At 50.0% G+C, this 27,806-nt stretch overlaps 1 protein-coding gene across 2 annotated transcripts; it reads left to right on the forward strand.

Annotated features, from left to right (window-relative positions):
- The first annotated feature begins 3,915 nt into the window (after positions 1-3,915).
- On the forward strand, positions 3,916-26,111 carry LOC133773541 (phytanoyl-CoA dioxygenase, peroxisomal-like). Of its 2 annotated transcripts, XM_062210884.1 has the most exons (10): positions 3,916-4,036; positions 7,604-7,609; positions 9,034-9,092; positions 10,955-11,065; positions 11,661-11,829; positions 15,450-15,531; positions 16,750-16,931; positions 20,319-20,468; positions 23,131-23,265; positions 25,792-26,111. In XM_062210884.1, the coding sequence occupies exons 1-10, from the start codon at positions 3,968-3,970 to the stop codon at positions 25,843-25,845; spliced, it is 1,017 nt and encodes a 338-aa protein (XP_062066868.1). In that variant the 5' UTR covers positions 3,916-3,967; the 3' UTR covers positions 25,846-26,111. The 2 variants fall into 2 exon arrangements, with proteins under 2 accessions (XP_062066868.1, XP_062066867.1); XM_062210883.1 differs by lacking the exons at positions 3,916-4,036; positions 7,604-7,609 and adding an exon at positions 6,945-6,974.
- Positions 26,112-27,806: the final 1,695 nt, after the last annotated feature.

The raw sequence follows: 27,806 nt of genomic DNA on the forward strand, positions 1-27,806 counted from the left end.
ACAGTAAGTTCCCAGGACAAAACACGATGATGCCACCAGAAATGGTTGCCTATGTGCCATTTCGGAGTGCCTGGGTCCAAGTCCCAGCGTTGCTACAAATTCCAGCTTCCTGCTAATGCAGGGGATAGCTCAAGTACGTGGGTCCCTGCCACCCACATGAGAGTTGAATTGATTTCCTGGCTCCCGGTGTAGACCTGGCCCAGGCCTAGCTGTTTCAGGCCCTTGGGGAGTAAGCAGACAGATCTCTGTCTTTTTCTACCTCTGCATTTCAAATAAATAAATAGTTTTAAAAATTAGGTCTTTATATGGCACTTAATAATAGAGAAATGGTCACAATATGTTCATAATTTGATAATTTTTAAAAATGCATGTGATATAAGTAGAAAAAAAAGATTGGAAAGAATAGTTTCAGTCATCCATAGGTGATGAAATTAAGAATGGCTTTAGTTTGGGGGTTATTTTTTAAATTAACAAATTGTTAGGGAGCATACATGTTTACCGTCAAGTTGCTGAAAATAATAAAAAGTTAAATTATTTATAATTCTATATCTCATGAAATTCAGTTTTTAGAGACTATTTGTTAATGGTAGAATGCTTATGGTATAAAGATGAAGAACAATATTTGAAGAGGTCGGTGTTGTGGCATAGTGGGTTAAGCCACCACCTGTGATTCCGGCATCCTGTATGGGCACTGGATCAAGTCCTGGCAGCTCCACTTCCAATCCAGCTTCCTGCTGATGGCCTAGGAAAGTAGCAGAGCATGGCCCAAGTGCTTGGGCCCCTGCCACCCACATCGGAGACCTGGACGGAACTCCTGGCTCCTTGTGGCCTGGCCCAGCGCCAGCTGTTGCAGACATTTGGCAAGCGAAGCAGCAGATGAAAGTTCTCTCTCTCTCTCCCCCTCTCTATTTCCCTCTCTCATCTCTGTGCCTTTCAAGTAAATAAAAATCAAATAAAAACACTTTTACAACAGTGATGTAAGTGAGTATGGTTGTTACCAAGAAGAAAGTGCAGAGGAATGAGCATGGCAGTACGTTCTTCCCTGGGGCTTGGTCGGTGCTGTGGCATAGTGGGAAAAGCTGCCGCCTGCAGTGCCGGCATCCCAAATGGGCACCGGTTCAAGTCCTGGCTGCTCCACTTCCAATCCAGCTCTCTGCTATGGCCTGGGAAAGCAGTAGAAGATGGCCCAAGTCTTTGGGCCTCTGCACTCGCGTGGGAGGTTGGAAAGAAACTCCCGGCTCCTGGCTTTGGATCAGTGCAGCTCTGGCCATTGCAGCCAACTGGGGAGTGAACCAGCGGATGGAAGACCTCTCTCTTTCTCTCTCTGCCTCTGCCTCTATGTAACTCTGCCTTTCAAATAAATAACTCTATAAGAAAGAGAGACAGAGAGAGAGAGAGAGAGAGAGAGAGAAAAGAAATCCTAGAAGCAATATGATGTAGACCATTGGTGACACGGGGTCTGGAGTTCAGCATCCAGCTCGCTTGCTTTGCCTCTCAAATTTAAATAAGTAATTAAATAAACACTTCATTTCTTTTTTTATTTGACAGAGTTAAACAGTGAAAGAGAGACAGAGAGAAAGGTCTTCTTTCCTTGGTTCACCGCCCAAATGGCCGCTACGGCTGGAGCTAGGCCAATCTGAAGCCAGGAGCCAGGTGCTTCCTTCTGGTCTCAAACATGGGCACAGGGGCCCAAGCACTTGCGCCGTCCTCCACTGCCCTCCCGGGCCACAGCAGAGAGCTGGACTGGAAGAGGGGCTACCAGGACTTGAACCCAGCGCCCATATGGGATGCTAGCACAGCAGGCGGAGGATTAACCAAGTGAGCCACGGTGCTGGCCCCCACTTCATTTATTTTTTAAAAACGTTTTTTTTTTTTTACTTTATGTGAAAGTCAGAGTTACACAGAGAGAGAAAGAGAGGCAGAGAGGCAGAGAGAGAGAGAGAGAGAGAGAGAGGTCTTCTATCCACTGGTTCACTCCCCAGGTGGCTGCAATGGCCAGAGCTGGGCCGATCTGAAGCAAGGAGCCAGGAACTTCTTCCAAGTCTTCCACATGGGTGCAGGGGCCCCAGGGCCTGGGCCATCTTCTACTGCTTTCCCAAGCCATAACAGAGAGCTGGACTGGAAGTGGAGTAACCGGGTCTCAAACTGGTCCCCATATGAGATTCTGGCACCACAGCGCTGGCCCCAGCTAAACACTTTAAAAGGCAACACAGTTCCTGAAGATGCTTACTCAGGAAATGTCCAGGCATTCCAAATTGCTGCTTAAGAATGCAAATAACATCAACCAAATTACCCCTTTATTTAAAGAATTGCTTTAATTCCCCATGGGTTAGTAAATGAACAAATTTGTTTAAAAATTTTTTTTGCCGGCGCCGCGGCTCAATAGGCTAATCCTCTGCCTTGAGGCGCCGGCACACCGGGTTCTAGTCCCAGTCGGGGCACCGGATTCTGTCCTGGTTGCCCCTCTTCCAGGCCAGCTCTCTGCTGTGGCCCAGGAGTGCAGTGGAGGATGGCCCAAGTGCTTGGGTCCTGCACCCCATGGGAGACCAGGAGAAGCACCTGGCTTCTGCCATCGGATCACCGTGGTGCGCTGGCTGCAGCGGCCATTGGAGGGTGAACCAACGGCAAAGGAAGACCTTTCTCTCTGTCTCTCTCTCTCACTGTCCACTCTGCCTGTCAAAAAAAAATTTTTATTTTTTTTTAGAAATGTCTTTGAGAGGAACAGAGAAGGGGAGTGTTCCCATTGGATGTTTCACTCCCCCAGTTCACACAACGGCATGCGTTGGGCTGGCCCACGTCAGAAACTCAATCCAAGACGGCCACAGTCCAGCTATCCAGTGTGGAGGGCAGGGACCCAACCACTGGAGCCGTCGCCGCCTCTCAGGAAGCTGGAGACAGGAGCCGACGCTGGGAATGGAACCCAGGCACTGCCATGTGGTAGGCAGGTATCTGAACTACTAGGCTCAACACCTGCCTCCAACTGAAAGAAATAAATAAGGAAGGAAGGATGGGAGGGAGGGAGGGAGGGAGGGAACATCCCTTGGACTTTAAACAGATAAAGGACGATTGTAGACGTTCAGGATTTTCTTCTTCTCGCGGTAACAATCATACATTGAAGATATTCCTTAAAAAAGAATGTCTTAACAGAGCAGGGGCGGGGATCTTCACACACCTGCTCAACCAGGGCATTTGAAAGCAGCAGGACCAGTGCAGGTCTAAGTAGGTGGGAAAGCCGGTCACTGCCAGGCCCAGTGCGGGCGAGGTTGGAGCTCCAAGTAGGTGACAGGTGAGCCGCATTCATATTTTTAGTTTGTTTGTTTGTTTTTTCCCTCTTCTTGGCAGTTCCTACTGCTCACCAGGCGAGGGCGGTAGGGAGACACCGGTTGGTCCGCTCCCCATAGGGTAGGGGCTCCTGGAAGGCTCAGCCTCTGTAGTGGGGCTCAAAGCCAGGTGCGCCTCCGCGACCCCAGCCGGCAGCTGAAGGATCAGGATCTTGCATGGGGCGACCGGGCGGCGGAGGAGGTCAACAGGGAGTAGGGCAAGGAGCAGGCCCGGGGTCCTTCTGCTACCTCGGGGGCTCTGGGGGAGGAGGGATCACAGGCCGAAGGGCTCAGGCGTGTGACTTGCACTGGTGAACCTTTGAATTTGCGTGCGCTCTGCAGTTAGTGGAAGGAGAGCCACGTGGGGTTAAACGGATTGGGTCCCTTCTCCGCTCAGCCACGGGTCACTGGAGGGCCTCCGTCCAGTCCCTGGACCCCCAAGCCTGGGTGCTGCCGGGAGGACCCCCCCTGGTCGCCGGGAGGACGTCCCCGCAGCCGGGTGGCCCGGCCGGCCCACGCCAGGGCGGCGCTGCCCGGGATCCCTAGCTCCACGCGCGTCCACGCCCCGGTCTTGGGCGGGGCCGCCCCGCCTCCGGGGCCGCCTGCAGAGTTAAGTCCGGGGCCTTGGGGTTCTCTGCTCCGCCGCCATGGATCAGCTGCGCGCAGGCGCCCGCCTGAGGATCGTGCTGGGACACCTCGGCCACCCCTCGGCCGCGGCCATCATATCCTTGCGCCTGTGTGCGCCGCTGGGGCCCGGGCCCGGGGCGATGTCCTCCGTGCGCTCGTTCCCGCTAGGGTCACTTTTCGCCCAGGGCGAGCCGGGCAGCGGGGAGGAGGCCGTGTTCCGAGACGCGGGTGGCCCTGGCGGGCCTCGGTGGCCGCTGTGGCTCCGCTCCATCGTGTGCGCGCCCTTAGGGGCTTGGTTTCTTGCTCTGGGGTCTGGGGAGCTGATCCGGAAGAGGGCTTTGCCATTTTCCCTGCGGCCGCCCAGAGCCCTAGACACAAATGCGAATCGCGGGGTGAGCTGGCAGGCAGGCCGGTGTTAGGGACGGCCCCCCACCCACCCACCCAGGGGGCACCAGCGCTTGGCGGGGCGCTGCCCTGGGCTGCCTGTCCCGGTGGAGCCAGCGCTGCTTTCATTCCTTCTTTGGGGCGGGGGAGGGGAGGTGCGCTCTGGGACCCCCCGCGGGACTTTGACACCGTGCCCTGCCAAGGGACTTGGTACTTTGAACCTGCCTCCTCATTGTGCAGCTTCAGAAGCCACGCCCAGGACTCGGTGCCCTGCTGATGTTGGGTGGCTGTGGATCCGGATACATGTCTCTGGATGAGGCCCGAGGCCAGGTGCCTGCTCGGGTTAAGTGTTCTCATCCAGAGCATGCGCAGGTCCTTCCACAGGTCGTGGCAAATGGAATTAAAAGATAAGCTTAGTTTGGCTCAAAGACAGGTTGAATCGTGCATGCTGGTCCTCTTGGTAACCCACTGGAAAACGGCCTGGGATGTTTCTCTGAGTGAGCGACCTGCTTCACTCCTGTTCCTTGCATTGAGACTCTGAGCGGCCCTGACCTTGATCACAGCTGTTTCTTTTGCCTTGGCCATTGCTCTCCCTGCTGAGTTCCCGAGCAGCCGTGTATCAGAAATTCGGCAAATGTAAGGTTCTGTCCACAAAATAGTCAGGAGGCCGGAGGAGATGTTGCAGTCCCACTTGACAGGCTAGGAGAGAGTAAAACCTCAAGGAAGCTCCTTTAACTAAAGCAGAGCTGGCCAAAGTGCGGTCCCTGGGCCAGAAGGCCCAGCATCACCAGGGACCTGTTAGAAATGCAGATTCTAGGGCTCAACTCAAACCTAGGAAATCAGAGTGTGGGGGTGGGGCCCAGATTCCGATGCAAGCTGCAGATTGAGACCTGGTGATAACACTGCGACTAGATCTGCGTGGGACCAGAGCTAAGATTCCCCGGTCTGTTCTCTCACCACTTTTTAAAATTTGCTGATCCGATCATGCCAGGTTTGGTGTTGGGGGATGGAGGTTAGAGCCTGGTGTTTTCACCGGTGACTCCTGGAACAGTGCTCAGCAGTACAGCTCTCTGCAGTGTTGGAACCGTTCTGTCCGTGCACTGTCCAGTCTGGTAACTACCTGTCTCATGTGGCTAGTGAGCATTTGAAATATGGCAGGGGAGGGATTTCTTTGCTCCAATATGGCTGGTGGCTTGTGGGACAGCCCTGGCTTAGACTTCCAGTGAATGAGTGGTTTACTCTTACGTGGGTGCCTGGGAACTCTGTGTTGCTCCCCAGTGATTTTTTTTTTTTTTTTTTTTTTCTTGTTTTCAATTCCTTGGCTAAGACAGCAGAAGAAATAGCTTACTGAATCCGGGTTATCCTTGGCCACAGTGGAGAACAGAACTAGTCCAGAATGTCACAGGCCCAGGGCAAAGGCCGTCAAGGACAGTTTTGGTGTCAGCAAAGTGGGTCTCACAGGTGGTTTTGGCGATCCATTGGTGATGAAGTTCCAGATCCTTTGAAGACAGGTTGTAGCTGGGAGCAGGCAGTCTGACAGCTTGTAGCGAAACATGTTCCGGCGTCCCAGGGTCCGGCACTTCTTACTTCTGCTCCTTTGGCCCCCACGGGCACACAGCCAGCAGCGTACTCGGATGTGTGGTTCATCTTTCTTCTTCTGCGCTTCCGCCTGGCATTCGCTTCTTCCCCCACTTGGCCCTCATGGCGCTGAGGTTTCCAAGAAGACGGTGCTAAAGCCCAGAGCGCTCTCCCCAGTGTTAACTGTTTCTAAAGTAATGTTGATTGTGGAACGAGGAGTGATCATTGGAAGTTGAAAACATAATGTGGTTTTTTTTTTTTTTTAAAGATTTATTTACTTATTTGAAAGAGAGAGTGCACTTCTGTCCTCTGGTTCATGCCCCCAGATGGTTGCAATGACCAGGGCTGGGCCAGGCTGGGTCTTCTATGTGGGTGGCAGGGGCTCAAGCACTTGGGCCATCTTCCACTGTTTTTTCCCAGGCGATTGGCAGGGAGCTGGATCAGAAGTGGAGCAGCTGGGACTTGAACGGGCACATATATGGGATGCCGGCATCTCAGTTGGCAGCTTTAACTGCTATGTTACTTGCCATCCCAGGGATGGACCATAAGCCCATGCATTCAATACAAGCAGAATATTGGAAACCTGTGGGAGTCGAAGAAGGAAGGATGCTGGGCAAAGGGATAAGCCCCCAAATTGAGAAAGTGTTTTTCAAAAATTAAACAAAGGATAGTGTATTTGGTTTTAAGAGATATAAGAGGACAGATATAAAATGAGGCTGCAAAGGTGATATTTTAAGATTATAGAGAATGTAATGGAAGACATTTTCTTTATGATTTTTAATGTGGTTTTTAAAAGGTTTATTTATTTATTTGAAAGGCAGAGTTACAGAGGCAGAGAGAGAGAGGTCTTCCATCCACTGGTTCACTCCCCAGATGGCCGCAACAGCTGGAGCTGCACCAATCTGAAGCCAGGAGCCAGGAGCATCTTTGGGGTCTCTCACGCAGGTGCAGGGCTCAAGCACAGGACCATCTTCTACTGCTTTCCCAGGCCATAGCAGAGAGCTGGATCAGAAGAGGAGCAGCTGGGACTCAAACTGGCACCCGTATGGGATGCCAGTATTGCAGGTGGTAGCTTTACCCACTACGCCACAGTGCCGGCCCTTCAACTATTTTTTTAAAGGATTTATTTATTTGAAAAAGAAAGTGACAGAGAGAGAGAGAGGGGGGGGGGGAGGGAGGGAGAGAGGGAGAGACAAAGAGAGAGAGAGAGTGAGAGAGAGAGAGAGAGAGAGATGTCTTTCATCTGCTGGTTCTTTTCCTAAATGGCCACAATAGCCATATCTGGGCTGGGCTGGGCTGGGCTGAAGCCAGGAGTTAGGAACTCCATCTGGGTGTCCCATGTGGGTGCAGGGGCCCAAGCATTTGGGCCATCTTCTACTGCCCTCCCAAGCTCATCAGCATGGAGCTGGATTGTAAGTGGAGCAGCCAGGACTCTTGACCAGGCACTGTGATACCGGATGCTGCTGTTGCATGCAGTGGCTTAACCCGCTGCACCACAGCACCAGCCCGTTGCCACTGAATTTATAGAGGAAACATTTGCACATCATTAAGTAGTGCTCCAGGAGCAACAGCCAAAAAGCAACCACGATGCAGGAAGAGGGGAGGCTGAAGTCTGGCTGTGTTCACAATGTTTTACTGAGAGTTGTTGACCGAAATTTAATATCCTGTGAGCCCCTGTGCCTCAGTGTAAACAGACGGTAGTTAATAATTCTGACTCTGACTTGCCTCGCTCCTGGAGTATGGCATTGTCACCACATGCTATGAAGACATTATTGAAGATTGTGATGACAAGTGACAATCTGAAAAAAGCTCTTCAGGCCGGCGCCGTGGCTCACTAGGCTAATCCTCTGCCTTGCGGCGCCGGCACACCGGGTTCTAGTCCCGGTCGGGGCACCGATCCTGTCCTGGTTGCCCCTCTTCCAGGCCAGCTCTCTGCTGTGGCCAGGGAGTGCAGTGGAGGATGGCCCAAGTGCTTGGGCCCTGCACCCGCATGGGAGACCAGGAGAAGCACCTGGCTCCTGCCATCGGATCAGCGCGGTGCGCTGGCCGCAGCGCGCCTACCGCGGTGGCCATTGGAGGGTGAACCAACGGCAAAAGGAAGACCTTTCTCTCTGTCTCTCTCTCACTGTCCACTCTGCCTGTCAAAAAAAAAAAAAAAAAAAAAAAAAAAAGCTCTTCAGACTACAGAAATAATGAGAAAAAAACAGCACGAGATACTACGTCACTGATGTGTAACCAGGAAAGAGAGCTTACAAAAAGAATTTTCAGGGGCCGGCATTGTGGCACAGTGGGTTAAAGTGCCGAACTGCAGCTCCGGCATCCCATATGGGCACTGGTTCAAGTCCCGACTGCTCCACTCCTGATGCAGCTCCCTGCTAGTGTGCCTGGGAAAGCAGCAGAAGACAGCCCAAATGTTCAGGCCCCTGTACCCATATGGGAGACCTAGAGGAAGCTCCTGGCTCCTGGCTTTGAATCCGCCCAGCTCTAGCTGTTACAGCCATTTGGGGAATGAACCAGTGCATGGAAGACTTTCTCTCTCTCTGTCTCTCTCTGTTTTTACCCTCTCTCTAACTCTATATTTCAAATAAATAAAAAATAAATCTTAAAGAATCTCTTCAAGATACCTAAATTTATACTCAGCTGTGTAGACCCTACTGCTGTTGGAGTCCTTGTTTATTTTACAGTTTTTTTTTTTTTTTAATAGCTTGGACTGAAGTCCCACTAAATTGAAAAGCTTGTGTGAACAACACATGCCCCTCTCCTTCTGGAGTTGCACCTTGGAGATTCTTAGTTGTTCAGCAGTTTGGAGGAAGGAGCAGTTCTGTGGACTAAAGCCCATGGCAGCTGTGGAGTGTGGGTCCCTCCTAGTGACCCTGGCCCCGTGCTGAGTCTCCCCCATGCAGGATTCCTGCTGTGCACAGCAGGAGTAATAACAGAGTGCTCCATCTTCCAGCCACCTCTAGGGTCCTTGTGAAGATGAAATGAGGTGATAGAGGCCAAAGGGCCTTAGCCGCGTCTGTTCAGGAAGATGCCTTTCTCGTGAGAACTGAACTAGCACGGAGGGTTATTTCTTGGAACGGCTGGCTCCTCAGTGTTATTTTATTTGCCTTAATTCACGTCCTAGGTCGCCCACCCCACTTCAGGGACAGCTTCCCCTGCCAGTTTCCAGCCTCAGCAATTCCAGTAAGTAGAGCTAACTGTGATTTTTTTTATTTTTGTAAAAAGATTTATTTTATTTGAAAGAGTTACACAGAGAGACAAGGAGAGAGAGAGAGAGAGAGAGAGGGAGAGAGAGAGAGAGAGAGAGAGGTATTCCATCCATTGGTTCACTCCCCAATTGACCACAACAGCAAGACCTGTGCCAATCCGAAGCCAGGAGCCAGGAGCTTCTCCAAGTCTCCCAAGAGGTTTCTGGGGCCCAAGCACTTGGGCCATCTTCTGCTACTACTTCACCAGGCCATCAGTAGGCAGCTGGTTTGGAATTGGAGCTGCTGGTATTCGAACCGGTGCCTATATGGGATGCTGGTGTCACAGGCAGATGCTTCACCTCCTATACCACAGCACCGGTCCCCCAGAACTAGTTCTAATCAGTAAAGTTGGGGAAAATGGTTCACGTGTTGACTTTAATTTTCTATATGTAAATTTCAGAAGGAAGGAACAGTATCAGAAACTACATAACTAATAACGCAGGCAGGATATATATTACATTTAAATTAGCTTGTAGTTAGATTGACATATTAGCTAGCTAGCATCTCTGGCGTATCTTAAGTCACCTTTGATAGGGAAAGCTTTGACCTTCATAAATATTCTGCTTGTAATATGTACTATTAGCAACAATTCCAATTTTTAAATTGCTGGTTAAGATTTATACTTATTTACGGGATATGATATTGTAATTTGAGACATGTATGCATGTAAAATGATCAAATAGGGGTAGTTTTCTACCTCCTCAGATACCATTTCTTCTGCTCTATGTGGTTTCAAGCGCATAATTAATTGTTCTAGAGTCCAGTTACCCTGCTGTGTTATAGAGCAGTAGGGCTCATGTCAAGGAGTGGGTTATGTAGCTTGAGTTTGTGGACATGCTGTGCACTTATTTGGATGTTGTCACTTTGATTACTTCTAAGAATGCACCAACTAAAAAATTAAAAGTGTATTGAATTGTTTCCCATCTGAAAAACCACATATATTCATTATATCAAAAATCTTATATACAAATCTATAATTCCATTACTGAAAGGCACTCACTCAAAAATTATTTTTGATATATTTTTAGCAGGTTTTAAACCTTTTTCCTAAGTTTTTATTGATGTATTTTCATTTTATCTTAATATTTACTTATTTGAAAGAGTTACACACAGAGAGAAGGAGAGGCAGAGAGAGAGAGAGAGAGAGAGGTGTTCCATCCACTGGTTCACTCCCCAGTTCCCAGTTGGCCACAATGGCCGGAGCTGTGCCAATCCAAAGCCAGGAGATCCCTCTGGATCTCCCACTTGGGTTGTGCAGGGGCCCAAGGACTTGGGCCATTTTCCACTGCTTTCCCAGTGCACAGCAGAGAGCTGGATTGGAGGTGGAGCAGCTGGGTCTCCAACTGGCATCCATATGGGATACCGGCACCACAGTCAGAGCCTTAACCTGCTACACCACAGCACTGGCCCCATGCCCTTTATTTTTAATGCTGGAGTCGTAATCTATTGAGTGGATATACGGGGGTGTTCAAAAAGTCTGTGGAAAATCTAGACTGTGAAAATACTATGCATAGATTTCAAAAAAATTATTTGTAACTCAATAAACTTATATTTTTACTCTATTACCCTCAAACTTTTTGAAGTACACTCATAATGTTGGTTAATTTTTCTTCTATTAATGCAGTTTTTGGGGGGGTTAATCATAGTTAATGGTTTTTAGGTTGTTTTAGATTAGTTCCTTACAGTTAGGAACAGAAATAACAGATTGGAGAGTAGAGTATGAATATTTCTTAGGTTCTTGGTACACGTTGTTTTCTTATCATTATAAGGATATTATGGAAATCTTTTCTTCTTTAGGTATACTCTGGATAATAATGTTCTAAGCCTGGAACAGAGAAAATTTTATGAAGAAAACGGGTACCTGGTCGTTAAGCATCTGGTGTCGGATGCTGACATTCAGCGCTTCAGGTACAGTAGGACTGCTTGTTCGTTATGAACTGTGTGTTCTGTGGCAGGAGGACCCGAGTTAAGACCCGCCTCTTCCTGACCCGTGTTTGCAGTGATTCGCTTTGTTAGGAGGTGGGTATGAGCTCTGGGCTAGACTGATGGCCGCGTCCAGGGGCCGTCTGCCTAGGCTTCCGCGACTCCGTGTCCCCTCCCTGCTACATTTCATCTGTACAATGGCCATCGGGACAGTGCCACCATCCCAGCGGCTAAGACTAAGTATGGTGACAAGTAAGGAAAACATAGCAAGTGGGGCCTGGCACGCGGTGAACGTGACTGGCGTGTTGGCCATCATTTTTACTGCGCAACCAAAACCACAAAACTGTTTCCCTGCAGGTTTGCCAAGCTGAGCAATGTTTTCATTGTGGTAGGGTGATCCCTGCCTGGCAGTAAGGAGGCCGGCACATCTGAGGTGGCCATGTCCCCTCCCTGTCGCCGGGACTATTCTGTTGTGCAGGGAAACCCGCCACTTGGGTCTATGGGTCCCTCCGGCAGGGTGGGGCCGGGCAGGTGCTGGGGGCCTGCCTTCATGACACCGTATGCAAATTTATTTTCCTAGGAGTGAGTTTGAAAGAATCTGCAGAAAGGAAGTGAGACCACCGGGCTTAATGGTGATGAAAGATGTGGCCGTTGTGAAAACGGAGCATAACCTGAGTGAGAAATCGATTACCAAGGTCCAGAACTTCCAGGAAGACGAGGAGCTCTTCAGATACTGCACCCTGCCCGAGGTCAGAGGCTCTGTGCGCCGGGCTTGTGTGCAGCATCGCCGGGCTGGGAGCCTGCACCCCTGGCCCCAGATCTGCTGCCCTCTGCCCCCTTCCTGCATGTGGCTCTAAGTACTGTCGTCCGCAGCTGGAGGTGCTTTGGGCCCCCAGTGGGTATTTGGCGGTTTTTGGTTGGCACGTGGTGGTTTCTCCTGGGTGGGAGCCGGAGATGCTGCAGTAGCGGGGCTCAGCCATGCTACAGTGCCGACAGCCAGAGCAGCCCCCTCCCCAGAGAATGACCCTACCCGCAGTGCCAGGGATGGCAGCCTTGAGGAGCCATGCTCTGTTGAGAAGGAACAGAGTCTGGGTGAACGGGACACAGCCCTTCCAAGACAACGGGCGTGAAGTTACTGAGGCTGTGATTCGGAAACTCATGTATGTTTTCTTTTCTTTTTTTTTTTTTAAATATATTTACTTGCGAGATAAAAGTTACAGAAAGAGAGAGGGAGAGAGAGAGAGGTCTTCCATCTGCTGGTTCCTTCCCCAAATAGCCGCAACAGCTGGAGCTATGCCGATCTGAAGCCAGGAGCCAGGAGCTTCTTCTGGGTCTCCCACGTGGTGCAGGGGCCCAAGGACTTGGGCCATCTTCTACTGCTTTCCCAGGCCACAGCAGAGAGCTGGATTGGACGTGGAGCAGCTGGACTTGACCTGGCACCCATATCGGATGCTGACGCTGCAGGCGGCAGCTTTACCCACTTCGCCACAGCACTGGCCCCAGGATGCGTTTGTTTGAAAAATTAGATTTCTGTGTTTTTGAAAAAGAGAATTATTCTTTTTTTTTTTTTTGACAGGCAGAGTTAGACAGTGAGAGATGGAGAGACAGAGAGAAAGGTCTTCCTTCCATTGGTTCACCCCCAAATGGCCACTGCGGCCAGCGTGTTGCACCGATCTGAAGCCAGGAGCCAGGTGCTTCTCCTGGTCTCCCATGTGGGTGCAGTGCCCCAGCACTTAGGCCATCCTTCACTGCACTCCTGGGCCAGAGCAGAGAGCTGGACTGGAAGAGGAGCAACTGGGACAGTATCCGGTGACCCTACTGGGACTAGAACTGGGGTTACCGGTGCCACAGGCAAGGGTTAGCCAAGAGAGCCATGGTGCCGGCCAAGAGTATTATTCTTTAAGAGTGAACCGTATTTACAGAAAAGATCTTAGCAGTACACAAAAAATGAAGCAAAAAGGAGTGACCCCAACTCCCGGGACCTTGCTCCCTGTTGAGTGTGTGTGTCAGGATTCTCTCACTTGTACATCTCCCGCCTGTGTCGGGGATCAGGAACCTCCTGGCTGTCACCTTGTGTTTTTCACTTACAGTGGGTCCCTCTCATCTTCCCATATCCCTCTGCTTGGAGCCACCTGGTAACTTTCAAACTGCTGTATACCAGGGTCTTAGTTTCTGAGCCATTTGTTTGGAACGGCTTTGCAGGAGGCTTCCCAGGGAGTATAGAAATTATAACCAGGTCCTGTTAGAGAGCTTGGTACCCAGAGGTGGGCTGTCAGGGATGCCACCTGTGCTGTCACGTCCAGGTCCCCAGACAGAGGACCAGAGGGGAAGCAGCCCCCTGGACTGTCCGTGCAGTCCTGTGCTGGAGATGGAACTAGGCTGTGGGATGGTGGGTGACAACTTGTGGTTGGCGAAACGCTGCTGTGACTTTCAGATTTCTTGGGTGAATATTGGCAGTTCCTGTATTGCCTTCAGGAGGTACGCATTACGTGAATGGTTACTTCTCTCCCCATGTGTTGGGAAACATCACCGGCACATTGAACTCAACGATTTTTAGGAAGTTAGTAATCAGGATAAGATTTAGAAGGAAGCTGATGTAATGAGCGAAGTGACTGGCTAAAGAACAGTACAGAGGACAGCAGTGATGGTGGGGATGGCTCTCAGTGGTAGGGGTTTATAGAGCAGAGCCCAGGCGAAGGCCCACAGTCCCAGGCTTGGTGTAGACGGATCTGTGAGGCCTGCCTCTCGGGCTGTTTGTACATTTCAAGTGTTTCAGGCTGCAGTTGCCAACATTCCCGACCTAGCAGAGATCAGGCTGTAAGGAGGCAGCGGGCCCTGCCTCCTGTTTTGGCATCAGACCCGGGCCACGCTTGAATGCCGTCTTCTTCCCTGATCTGACTTCTGAGTCTTGGGTTTATCCATGCAGGACTTTCATCTTCAGAGATTCTTGTGAAAGACGGCTGTGAATTTTCAGGCATCGTGTAAGGCTTAGACGGACCGATGTGTCATGGGCATTCAGTTGGGAGTCTGTGGCTGGGTCCCTGTGTGGCGCAGCACCCCCACTCCCAGAGCCCGGGACCGATACCTGCTCCTTGTCAGGTGCTCTCGGTGCAGCTCACCCTTGGCCGTGCCCTCACAATGCTCCCAGGTCATGGTCGAGTCAGCATCTTGATTCCCACGTGACCGCCAACTGCACAGGCACAGGACCTGCTTTCCTTGTCCACTGCTGCACTCCCGCTTCCTGTGACTGGGCCTGCTTCCTGCCTCTGTGAAGACGTGGAGGGAGGGCACAGTCTGAGCCGCTGCCCTGCTCTGACCTGGCCACTCCTGACAGCAGCGAATCCTGCTGGGCTCTTCCTTTCTTCTCTCACTGCCTGAGAGGTAGACTGATGGAGAAATCTCCCACTCATGGCTCCACTCCACAGATGCCCATAAGGGTCCCGGGCTGGGCCTGCCAAAGGTGGGCACTGGAACTCAATCCAGGTCTCCCACGTGGGTGGCAAGAACCCAATGACTGAGCCATCAGCTGCTCCCTCCCAGCGTGTGCACGAGCAGGGAGCTGGAGTTGGGCGCAGAGCTGGGACTCAAACCCAGCTGCCGGGCCAGATGCTCCCCTCGGGCCCACTTACACTGGGTTGTTCCTGTGCACGGTCTCCAAGAAGAAAAAGGAAACCGTTTCTCCCTGGGCAACTGTCTGTGGCTCTGGGTGGCAGAAGGGCTGGCCCTGGCCTTCTTGGCTGATACCTTACAGAAACGCATCCCTTTCTTGTAGAATAGAAACAGGTTATAGTCCCAGCTACTCAGACAAGCCTGCCTAATCCAAAAGGTTGTAGATTTAGAGTGATATCCAGTTTCTGGATTTTTCATTTGATTTTATTTTTTGACAGGTAGAGTAGACAGTGAGAGAGAGAGACAGAGAGAAATGTCTTCCCCTTTTGTCGTTGGTTCACCCTTAATGGCCACCGTGGCCAGTGCGCTGTGGCTGGCGCACTGCGCTGATCCGAAGCCAGGAGCCAGGTGCTTCTCCTGGTCTCCCATGGGGTGCAGGGCCCAAGCACTTGGGCCATCCTCCACTGCACTCCCTGGCCATAGCAGAGAGCTGGACTGGAATAGGGGCAACCGGGACAGAATCTGGCACCCCGACTGGGACTAGAACCCAGTGTGCCGGCGCTGCTAGGCAGAGGGTTAGCCTGTTGAGCCATGGCGCTGGCCCAGTTTCTGGATTTCCCCCATGCTTTGTTCACAGTGTTGGGGAATACTGACTGTTACCATCTTGCCTGTCATAGAGCAGTTGGCCTTGGTGCCACTGGCCTGTACTTCTGATTGCCTATGAAACTTTGTTCCTCACCCTGCCCCCTTTTTTTCTTAGATCTTGAAATATGTGGAGTGCTTCACCGGACCCAATATTATGGCCATGCACACAATGCTGATTAACAAACCTCCAGATGTTGGTAAAGAACTCTTCTCTTATTATTTTAGATTTATTTATTTATTTGAAAGGCAGAGTTATAGACAGAGATCTTCCATCTGCTGGTTTACTCCCCAGATGACCCCTAATAGCCAGCACTGGACCAAGCTGAAGCTAGGATCCTGGAGCTCCCTCTGAGTCTCCCCTGATGGGTGGCAGGGGCCCAAGCACTTGGGCCGTCTTCTGCTGCCTTCCCAGGTACATCAGAAGGGAGCTGGATTGGAAGTGGAGCAGCCAGGTCTCGAACCAGTGCTCATAAAGGATGCCAGCATTGTAGGTGGTACTTAACCAGTGGTGCCACCAGGATGGCTCCAGGACTCTTCTTATTAAGGAGAAGCAAGAAAAAAATTGTTCAATTAAAATATGTGAGGTTGATGTTCTGACCTTGGTGGTGTAGAACTTCTAGCCTTCTGGCTTCAGATTGGCTTTGCTCCCAGTTTTGCAGTGCTTGATTCACTCCCCAAATGGCCACAATGACCAAAGCTGGGCCGATCCAAAGCCAGGAGCTTCTTCTGGGTCTCCCACGCAAGTGCAGGGGCCCAAGGACTTGGGCCATTGTAAGCTGCTTTCTCAGGCCATTGCAGAGAGTTGGATTGGAAGTGGAGCAGCCAGGACTGAAACTGCCACCCATATGGGATGTGGCAGTGCAGGTGGCAACTTTACCCACTACACCACAGTGCTGGCCCCTCCCCATGTTGATTGGACATCCAGTTGGTTGCTTCTCTCTCGAGGTTGATTTTTCTATAGTGTTGTTTCATTTCCTGGGGGATAGGTCATTTTTCTGGTGTTCCAGGCAAAGGATAAGGAATTCTGAGACTTGGACAAATGTCTTTTTAAGATATTTGATTTAATTTGATTATTTATTTAAAATTTTTTAAAAAATACCTGAGAATAAAGAGAGAGAGAGAGAACTTGCACAAGAAAGAGCCCATCTTCTGGTTCACTCCCCAGATACTTGCAATGCCTGGGGCTGGGCCAGGAACTCAATCCAGGAGTTCCTGGGTGGTAGGAACTAAGGTACTTGAAACATCATCACCCACTGCCTCCAGGGTGCAGAATGGCAAGAAACCGGAGTTAGGAGCCAGCACTGACTATCACACCCAGGCATCTGAATTGGGCTGCAAGTGTCCTAACCAGTGTCTTGACCATGGGGCCTCTTGTCTGCCCCTTGAACATCTTTTAACAGCAGGTTCTCTTTCAGGCAAGAAGACGTCCCGTCATCCCTTGCACCAGGATCTGCACTATTTCCCCTTCCGGCCCAGCAATCTCATTGTTTGTGCTTGGACTGCGATGGAGCACATTGACCGGAACAACGGTTGTCTGGTGGTGCTCCCCGGCACCCACAAAGGCCCCCTGAAGCCACACGACTACCCACAGTGGGAGGTAGGTCTGTCTGGGAGCCAAATCTCGTTCCCTGTTTTAAATTTCACTCAGCATCCATAAAGAGTGGACAGGGGAGAGGGCACTGCCTTTGTTAGCCAAGCGCTGTCCCGAGACTTACAAATGCAATCAGCGCCAGTTGCAGGATGTCAGGCAAAACACCCAGTGTAGCTGTCCTTTGAACTGTGTTTGAAAACCGGCCCAGGTGGGGACTTGAGCAGGTGCTGCGGAGGGCCCGAGATGGCACGGCCTAATCGCAGAGGAAGTCATAAGCACTTCAGTCCTGGATGTGGGTGGTACGTGGCCCCGAGTCTTCTCGCTGACCGATGGCTCTGAGAGCAGAGAAGAGGATGGGATCGTGTGCTGCAACTTAGGGGACAGCGGGGCTCTGCGGAGGACTGGACGGGGGAGAACGGCCCCGAGCAGAGAGGCCTGGGTTAAAGGGGAGCTACAGAGAGAGAGAGAGTGTGCGAGCGAGCTCTTGCATCTGCAGGTTCACTCCCCAAATGATCACAACAGCCAGGACTGGGCCGAGTCTCCCCCGTAGGTGGCAGGGACCCAATACTTGACACCTCTGTGTCGCAGGCTGTGCGTCAGCAAGAAGCTGGGTCCAGAAGCCTAGGAACCAGGACTCAAACCAGGGACTCTGATGTGGGATGTGGGTTTCCCAGTCATCAACTTTGCCCCAAACGGAGCATATTTTGAGTGTATAACATGATCACTTTCACACACACACATAGCCCTGTGCAATCCCCACCACAATCGAGATAAGCTCTCCTAATCACAGGTAAACACTGAGTTATTTTCTGTTCATGCTGATGAGCTAGCGCTTTGTAAACATGACCGAAATGTCATCCTGTGCAGCACACTTTTTCCGCTTTTGATCTGGGTGCGTCCACCCAGCGTGGTCATTTTGGGAAGCCTCCCCGTTGCTGAGTCGTCTTCCATTGCATGGCTGTCCCATGCCTTGTGCATCCGTTCAGCTGTAGATGCTGGGGAACTGTTAAGCTCCTTTAAGCCAATGAGTGGCGGCATCAGATCGGTCCTTGAGGAAGAATAGGCTGACGCTCTGGCCCAGGATGCACTGGAGCTGTGGGAGTCCAGAGCCAGAGGAACCAGAAAGGAGACCATGAGCATTTGAGGTGTGAGATGAGGAGGTTGGGAAGGCCTGAGGGATGCTTGGGCTGGAAGAGCACCTGCGGCTGAGCAGGACGTGGGGGTTGTGGGTCTTCAGAAGTGAAGACCCTTGTGAACGTTCGTCTCCGATAGTTAGAATGCTTGCATGGATGATTAGTGTTATGTGCAAATATCTGAGTCTGGATCCCGTTAGAAAAACTTGAAATTGTGAGATCATCCATGAAGTTCCAGTTTCAGTGAGAGTTAGTGCAAGTAAGTAGCAGGAGAGGCTCTGGTTGCCTTAGGCCGGAGGGAATGTCTGAAGGACTCCAGGGCCAGGCTGGGGCTGTGCCCCTCTGCCGGGGCTCAGAGTGGTGGCAGCTGCGGGGCTGGGAGTCTGACTTGCTGAGCCTGGGTCACAGGTTCACCACTCTGCAGCAGGGAAGTGGGCGTAGACAGAGGGGATTTGGGATCCCTTGGGAAGGGAAATGGGTGCTCCTGCCTCCCTGTCTCCAATGACCCATATAAACTCCCACACTGTAAACTTTATTGTCTTTCTTGCTGTCTGTCTTTCCTCTCTCCCTTCCTTCCTTCCTCCCTCTCTTTCCCTCGCTCTCTGCCTCCCTCCCTCCCTCCCTTTGTTCCTTCCTCCTATTTCTTTCAGAGACAAACACAGCACATGCATGCACTCCCATCTACAGGTTCACGCTCCCCAGATACCCGCAGTGCAGAGACCAAGGAGCTGGGAGCTCAGGCCAGGTACCCACGTGGGTGGCAGGAACCCAAGTACTTTCTTAAAACATAGGAGCTTACAGGTTATTATTTTATTTATTTTTAAAGATATTTTTATTTATTTGAAAGACAGAGTTACAGAGAGAGGTAGAGACTGAGAGAGAGTGGTCTTCCACCCACTGGTTCACTCCCCGATGGCAGCAACGGCCAAAGCTGTGCCGATCCGAAGTCTGGAGCCAGGAGCTTCTTCTGGGTCTCTCACGTGGGTGCAGGGGCCCAAGGACTTGGGCCATCTTCTACTGCTTTCCCAGGCCATAGCAGAGAGCTGGTCAGAAGAGGAGCAGCTGGGACTAGAACCGGTGCCCATATGGGATGCCGGTTCAGGCGCTTCAGGCCAAGGCTTTAACCCACTGTGCCATAGCGCCGGCCCCAGGAACCCAAGTACTTGACCCATCACCTGCTGCCTCCCAGGGTGGGCGTTAGTAGGAAGCTGGAGGCGGGTATGGAACTCCGGCCCCTGATGTGGGGTGTGGGCATCTGAACAGCCAAGCCAAACCACACCCTGAGGCTTGCAAGCTTCCCATGCGTCTCACTTGTGTTCTGCAATAAAGATGTAACCCATTACCTAAAGCAATCACTTGCTTTGGAAACAGTTTTAAGCAAACACCAAATTTATTCTTTTTGTTTTTCTCTTACTCTGGATGTGACATAAATGCTTTTGGGCAAAAAAATAAATAAAGTACAAACTGAGCATTTCCACCCTGCCCCTATTTCGGGAGAAGGACTGGCTTCTCAGAGACGTGCCCGAGTAATGGAGAAGAATGTTCGTGAGCTCTGGGAGAGGACACTGCTGGCAAAGACTGTGACAGAGTCAGCTGGCAGGGTCAGGAGGAGGCCGGAGAAGGGTCGCCCCTGTACTGGTCCAAAAGGCAAAGCCCATCTGAGGCTTCCTGTTTGACTCAGTCGTGAAATTTCAAAGATTTTAATACCAACACATGGCTTTTCAGACACCCAAGAGGCTTTTGCATATGGAAACTTTTTTCTTACTTTCTTTTCTTTTTAAAAAATATTCTTTTATTTATTTGAAAGGCAGAGATTCATAGAGAGAGAGAGAGCGAGAGAGAGCGAGAGAGAGTGAGAGAGAGTGAGAGAGTGCTTCCATCTGCTGGTTCCCTCCCAAGGGCTGGGGTTGGGCCAAGCTAAAGCCAGGAGCTACTTCCTGGTCTCCCACATTGATGCAGGCACCCAGGCACTTGGGCCATCTTCTGTTGCCTTCCCAGACACATTAGCAGGGAGCTGAATTGGAAGTGGAGCAGCCAGGACTCGAACTGGCGCCCACATGGGATGCCAGCTCTATAGGCAAAAGCTTAACCCATGTACCACAGTGCTGCCCCTGGAAACTTTTTCAAGACTCTGATTCAGATGTCTCTTTCTCTTGGAAGAACAGAGAGTGCCTGTGCTTCTGTGGTGAGCCGTTGAACAAGTTTTTACTGATGCTGCTGCACCCTCGCGTTTAGCTGTGTCTTCTCTTGTGTGTTGCAGGGAGGAGTTAACATAATGTACCATGGGATCCAGGACTACGAGAAGAACAACGCCCGTGTGCACCTTGTGATGGAGAAGGGGGACACAGTTTTCTTTCATCCTTTGCTCATCCATGGATCCGGGCACAACAGAACCCAAGGCTTCCGGAAGGTATGCGTTCTTGTTGCTGTGGCTCTCAGAGATGATGAGTTAGAAACAGAAATTTTAAGATATATGCAAATGTGAAGGATCTGTGAGTTTTAACTACACTGGACTTTAGTCCAATTCGTTTACCAGGAAATAAATTTGTGGGCCTTGTGCCTTTTTGGCTCTTATTGATTCTGAATTGATTGCCCTGAAGCCAAAATGAACAGCAGCCATATATATTTATATCTGTTTTTAATCCCTTGGCCTTAGAAGGTTTTAATTTCATTGCTTGCATTTAAAAGTGAATGACGATCCTCACACATCCCTGATGGTTGACTTCTTGATCTCACAGACTGACAGTCCCATGGGTGCACATTCTCCCAGGATAACATGCTGTCCACACCCAATACTGGAGCTCCTTTGGGGCCCAGTGGGGCTTTCCAGTTCATCGTGCTGTTCCCACCAATCCCTGAAGCCTCTCTGAGGCCAAAGGTCAGGGGTCACATTTCATGTTCCATCCATTCATTTTTTCCCCCTGGCTCAGCAGGGCCCAGATTAGGCTGAGGCAAGTTGAGGCAGCCTCCCCAGGGGCAAAATTTAAGGGGATGAGGCCAGCCCTGTGGTGTAGTAGGCTAAGCCTCCGCTTGCAGTGCAGGCATTACATATGGGTGCTGGTTTGTGTCCCAGCTGCTCCTCTTCCAATCCAGCTCTCTGCTATGGCTGGGAAAGCAGTGGAAGATGGCCCAAGTTCTTGGGTCCCTCCACCCACATGGGAGACCTGGATGAAGCACCTGGCTTTGACCTGGCCCAACTCTGGCCATTGTGGCCATTTGGGGAGTGAGCCAGCCAATGAAGGATCTTTCTGTCTCTCTCTGTCTCTGTAACTTGACCTCTCAAAAAACAAAAACAAAAACAAACAAACAAAAAAAACCTTAAAAGATAACTAAGAGGATTCCAAAAAAACCTCAGCAGTCAAGGTCCCTAACATTTTTCCCAAGTCACAACGAACACAAACAGCGCATCCTGTGCAACAATGCCAGAATTTTGAATAGAGGATGGGATTGGCCTCTGCACTCGCACAGCCCTCTGAGCCACAGGAGCGAGGAGGTGCAGGGACAGTTATGCAAATGCCGCTGTGGGTTTTACTACATGGCCTGTGCAGTGTTCCTCCAGGATGTTTTCAGTGGCCTTAATGCCCCAGAAAAATATCAATCATCATGACATAACAATGTGAATGCCACGCACACGTGTTTGCCTATGCCTGCGACTCTGCTGTGGCTACAGGGGGGCTCACCTAAGGAAATGGAGTTTGTCACTCCACTCTCTGGAAGCTCCATGTGTTGTGCAAAGTAGTAAGTCCTCCTGCAAGGTGCAGTCACCTTAAGATATCTGACCTGTGGCAAAGACAGTGAGTTTTAACATTGCTTTGCCATTTAGGTCTGTTTATAAGTTTTTCTAGAATGGGAAGAACCATATAAGTTAAACCTTTGCCTTGAAGGAATCAGCAGCCTTGGCCTTGAAGTGTTCCCTCTGATTTGAGAGGAGGTGGGCGTGGGTTTTCTATCCATGGTGTCTTCAGTTTTCATGCTTGCCTTTGGAATAATAACCCTCCCAAATTTGGCAGGGGGACTAGCCTTGTAACTAAGAAATGACGGGCTACTTGGGATATCTTGCTTTGTAGGGCTTGTGGAGAGCCACGTGTTAGGAAAATCCCATGGCAAAGTTCTCTCACCTAGGAGATTGTGTTTCCTGTCCCCTCTATACCTTTTCTTTTCTTAAAGATTTATTTTTTATTTAAAAGGTAGCGTGACAGAGAGAGAGAGAGAGAGAGAGAGAGAGAGAATCTTTGATCCACTGGTTCACTCCTCAAATGGCTGCAATAACTAGAGCTGGGCCAGGCTGAACCCAGAATTTGGAAGTCTCTGTGGGGCAAGGACCCAAGTGCATTCCCAGGCACATTGCCAGGGAGCTGGATTGAAAGTGGAGCAGCCTCCCTTGAAGTTGAACTCTGATATGGGGTACAGGTGTCTGCCTCCCCTACTTCCCCCATCTACACCTTTCATTTTATTTTTTTAAAAGTTTTTATTTATTTATTTGAGAGGCAGAGTTACGGCAACAGGCAGAGAGAGAGAGGTCTTCCATCTGCTGGTTCATTCCCCAATTGGCTGCAATGGCCAGAGCTGGGCTGATCTGAAGCCAGGAGCCAGGAGTTTCTTCCAAGTCTCCCACATGGGTCTAGGGGACCAAGTAATTAGGCCATCTTCTACCACCTTCCCAGGCCATAGCAGAGAGCTGGATCAGAAGTGGAGCAGCCAGGACATGAACCATGCCCATATGGGATGCCGGTGCTGCAGGCAAAGGCTTAGTTCACTATGCCACAGCACAAGCCCCCCATCTACTCCTTTTAAAAAACATTAAAAAAAAAAATAAAAAGATCAGCTCAGCTGCCTCAGGTATCACACCTGGCTAAAAACCATTTGTAAATTTTCAGTTAGCCTTTAACTGGGGTCCTGGGAGAGGGAAGGAGCTGAGCTACAGAGAGACTGATTTTGTGTCCCATGGAGCAGGCTTCCAGTGTAGCAATCCAATGCTGAGGGAAATAATTGGCTGGGTAAGAGAAGGCCTCCCTGCCCTGTTGGTTGCTGGCAGCAATGCGATGTGTTTCTCAATTTCACAATCTCCACAGGCAATTTCCTGCCATTACGCCAGTGCCAACTGCCACTACATTGATGTGGAGGGCACCAGCCAAGAAAACATTGCGAAGGAAGTTTCAGGAATGGCGGATAAATTCCTGGGCTCTGAGGGTACCGTGGACTTCAAGGTAGGCTTGTGAAGAATAAGGTACAGGTGCCAGGTGTGTCTTCCGATGCTTCACGGTTCTCCCACCCAGTTTAATTCTGGGAGGTGCAGAATGCACTGTGGAGCCGCACTGAGAGTGGCAGTGGCCTTTCCGGCTGCACCTGCTTCCCCCCTGCTGGGGACCCGGGCACCTGCAGCTGTCGCTCTGTGTCTTGGGGAGGTCCCACAGTGTGAGGTCAGACCTGTTGCACACAGCACAGACCAGAACAAAAGCAGGAAGCAGATTTCGGTGAGACAAAATGAAGCACAGAACGCTACCTTCTGAAGGCAGACCAGGGCAGGTCCAAGTTCGGGATGGCCATCACAGGCCTCCTGTATCACCACAGATCGCACGTTTGGCCATTAGCAAAGCCAGTGAGGCTGCCAGAGAGCAATGCCCAAGCACATGTTCCTTTTGGTAAACTTGCCTCTGGGGTTTTAGGAGAGGCATAGCTTGCATATAGCAGGGATAAAGATCAGGAACATTTATTGAGTAGGGCCATGAAACAGTGCTGCATGTGCTTTCTAAGTGGACACGCATCACTCCTAAATCATTATTTTTAGCCAGTGGATATTCTGCTGAAGACCAGTAGATGGATTACCAGTCAAGGCAAATAAGCAAACGTGGTGACCTTAGTTCCTGTAATATGCGCATTTTAGCTGATCTTGTTATTTAATTTGTAATAGATAATGACAAGTGCAGTCCCAAATGCTTCCAAGGGAGACGGGCTATCACAGGGACTCTGGGCTGCTGAGTGTGCTGGAGGGCATGTGTGCCAGTGGCAGCCACCAGCCGTTGCAGTCACCTTCTGAAGTAGTTCCCAGTGTGAGAATCTTCTTCTTCCTTCATTACCTGCAGGTGTGACCCCAGCTGACAAGGCCTTGGCTGGGCATTTTTCCTTTGAAATCAGTCCCTTGCCTTTTGTTCAGTACTTAAAATGCCTCACACAGACAACCTAATCTGTCCACTGGGACTTCTGTCTGACACCCTGAATTTTAATGTAGGATAAACACACTATGCAGTCAGCTCTGCTTAATTCTTAATTGCAAGTTCTGCGTCTGAGGAATCAATCTTCCAAAGTATAAAAGACAAGCGGAAACTTCTGAAAAAATATTCTATTTGTCCTGAATACGTAGACTTGTTCCTTATTAATGAGCAGACAGTCAAAGCTACTGGTGACCAGCAGACAAATTATCTGTGTCATTGGTCCCTGAATGATCCAGAACAACTGTTTACATAGCATTGCCTTTGTACTAATATTATGAAGACTCTAAAGATGACTTGAAGTAGGCAGGAGGATGTGCACAGGTGAGATTCCGGTTTTATACTACTTGATACTCAGATGAGGGTCTGGAGCAGCCTCAGATGTTGGTATTCCCTGGGGGTCCTGGAACCAGTCCCCTGCAGATATGATGAGGTCCAGCTGCACCTATGTTTGACGTTCAGCAAGGCTATGCTGAATAAATACCTCCTCTATTTAACTGAGTTATCGAGTAGGTCATCGTTCCTCAGGCGTACTGAGCTGGCGGTACTAATTGTTGTGATCTGCTCTAGAATTCTTTGTGAGGTATCAGAGCACGTTCATGTCCATTCTCCTACTTTCCTCTCCCACAGCCAAAGGAGGAGAGAGCAGTCAGCACGGCTCCATGCTGGGTAGGAGAACATGAGTCCCAGTGGTTGGTGCAAGTTCCCTACGCAACATAAGAATTCGAGGTCTAATTCTAAAATCATTCTTTCCACCCTCCCTTTTGCCCAGAAATAAATAATGAACAAGGAGGTCTAAATTGTGTCATCAAAAAACAAAGGAAAATAAGCAACAAACAAATCAGTAACCCAAGACGCCAGTTTTCCCTGTTAGGATATAATCAGGAGTAGAGTATTCTAGATGACTCATGCAGTTGGCATAAAGGTCAGCAGGAAAGTGCAGAGGAAACTCTTCGGGAAGTAGTGATGTCACAAGACATCCCTGCAGTTAGCAGGTGCACCACATCCACCAGGGCTGGCAATTTGGGGCCCCACTGACTTAGTGTGGTTAGCACTATTTCAGATATTAGATTAATTGGAGTCACAGAACATGTTTTTTGTTTTGTTTTGTTTTGCTTTAAAATTTATTTGACAGATCGAGTTAGACGTGAGAGAGAGTGAGACAGAGAGAAAGGTCTTCCTTTCCCATTGGTTCACTCCCCAAATGGCTGCTACAGCCGGAGTACGCCAATCCAAAGCCAGGAGCCAGGTGCTTCCTCCTGGTCTCCCATACGGGTGCAGGGGCCCAAGCACTTGGGACACAGTAGAGAGCTGGGTTGGAAGAGGAGCAACTGGGACTAGAACCCGGTACCCACATGGGATGCCAGCAACACAGGTGGAGAATTAACCAAGTGAGCGATGGCGCCTGTCCCTCAGAACAGTAGCAATCATGGGGAAGTTTGTTCCCCTTATTTAACCTTATGTAGATGGTGAATAGGCAAATGAAGTGTTCCATAAACTCCTTCTGTTTGGCCTTATTTCCAGGATGTTTGGATGTTTCGAAGTCGACTTGTGAAAGGGGAACGCATCAACCTTTGAAACAACCCTTCGCTAAAACTCTCCAACAGGAACCCAAAACAAAACCAGGTGTCAGAAGAAAACCCTTCCCTGTGATGGTGTCATCTGTGCCATCACTCGTTAACAAAATCACAAACCATGGCTCAGGTACTTAATTGCATCCAGTTAATTCTGCAGTGCAATGAGGGTGTGGTGATGGAAGTAAAAACAGTAAAAGTCAAATAGTATTGTTTCAAGGAAAATTATCTGGGGTTACAACAAGATTAATAAAGATAGTTGACATATAATTTCAGTGTGTGAAGTCGGTTTATTTCATTCAGTTGCTGGAATGAATGCCTTGGAACTCAGGACAAGCTGAGGTTTGGGTTTGTCTCCTGATAAACCCACTACCTACTAATTTCCTGTCATGACAGATCTTCTGCAACTGAGAACAACGTATGGCACATTGACCTTTTATGAAAGGCGTAAGGAGGGCATGATGACGTCACAGTAAGGGTGGACATCCAGGCTCCGACACAGGCCTCCTTCCACAACTTCCTCAACCCAACTGTCCTCCTTAAGAAACCCATCTGGTGTTTCTGATCTTTTAAAATTAGTTTATTTATTTGAGAGGCAGAGTTACACACAGAGAGAGGGAGAGACAGAGAGATCTTCTATCCCTGCTTACTCCCTAAGTGGCCAAAGCCAGGAGCCAGGAGCTTCTTCTGGGTCTCCCATGTGAGTGCAGGGGCCCAAGCACTTGGGCCATCTTCCACTGCTTTCCCAAGCCATGAGCAGGGAGATGGATTGGAAGTGGAGCCGCCAGGACTTGAACCAGCATCCACATGGGATGCCGGCACCCCAGGTGGAGGCTTAGCCTCCTATTATCACAGCGCTGGCCCCTATTTCTGATCTTTCCCTCTGCTCAGATGGTGTGTTCTGTTGGGCAGGGCAGTCGAAAGCCTTGAGCATTTACGAAGGAAACACCACTTCCTTCACGGTGCAGAGAAGTTTTTAAGAACTTTCACCTGGATTGGAAGTATCCGTGGGCTGGGGAGGATTTCACCGGAGCACCATATTCTGGACCAGTGGAGGGCAGCAGGAAACACAGTCTTGATTTTTAAAATTTGTAGTTAGGACTTTAGTGAGAAAAAATAACAAAGGGTCACTTTCTTGCCGTTCTGCTAAGCACAAATGTCCCTAAGTCTAGCATCACCTTTCTCGTCGGTTTCTTTGTAGGGACACCTTGTTTAGACTTGTTCCACCTGGAAACCAAGGTTGCCAGGGGACTCCTGGGGAGGATCTGAGCAGACTGGATTGTGGAATGGTGCTAAAATGTAAAGAAGGAATGCCAGTGTGAATAGATAGCACTTAGGCAACACTGTTTTGTTCTGGACTAAACTTTCCAAGCTGGTTTCAAACTTCAGAGTAAAAAAAGGGCTGTGTGTGTGGCATTGTGCCATTGTCGGTGGAGCATGTTTGCAAAGAGTGAATTTGGGGCTAGCGCTGTGGCATAGTGGGTAACGCTGCCACCTGCGGTGCTGGCATCTCATATGAGTGCTGGTTCAAGTACTGGCTGTTCCATTTCCAATCCAGCTCTCTGCTATGGCCTGGGAAAGCAGTAGAAGATGGCCCAAGTCCTTGACCCCTGCACCTGAGTGGGAGACTCTGAAGAAGCTCCTGGCTCCTGGCTTGGATTGGCAGAGCTCCAGCTGTTGTGCCCATTTGGGGATAGAACCAGTGGATGGAAGGCTTTCTCTCTCTCTCTCTCTCTCTCTCTCTCTCTCTGCCTCTGTAACTCTGGCTTTCAAATAAATAAGTACGTTAAAAAATTAAAAAAGACCAAAAGAAAAATTAAGTAGGAAAATAGCACAAGGTGTTCCTGCCCATGTGTATTTGTGACTGAAAGCCAACCAATCAGGACGTCACATTTTATCCATGGTGTTTTGTCCATGAAGGGAAAGAACAGCTGAGTGAATGGGCACTGCTCATTGTCCTTGTGT

The sequence above is a fragment of the Lepus europaeus genome, chromosome 14 (genome assembly GCF_033115175.1).
Source record: "Lepus europaeus isolate LE1 chromosome 14, mLepTim1.pri, whole genome shotgun sequence".
NCBI classification, from domain to species: Eukaryota; Metazoa; Chordata; class Mammalia; order Lagomorpha; family Leporidae; genus Lepus; species Lepus europaeus.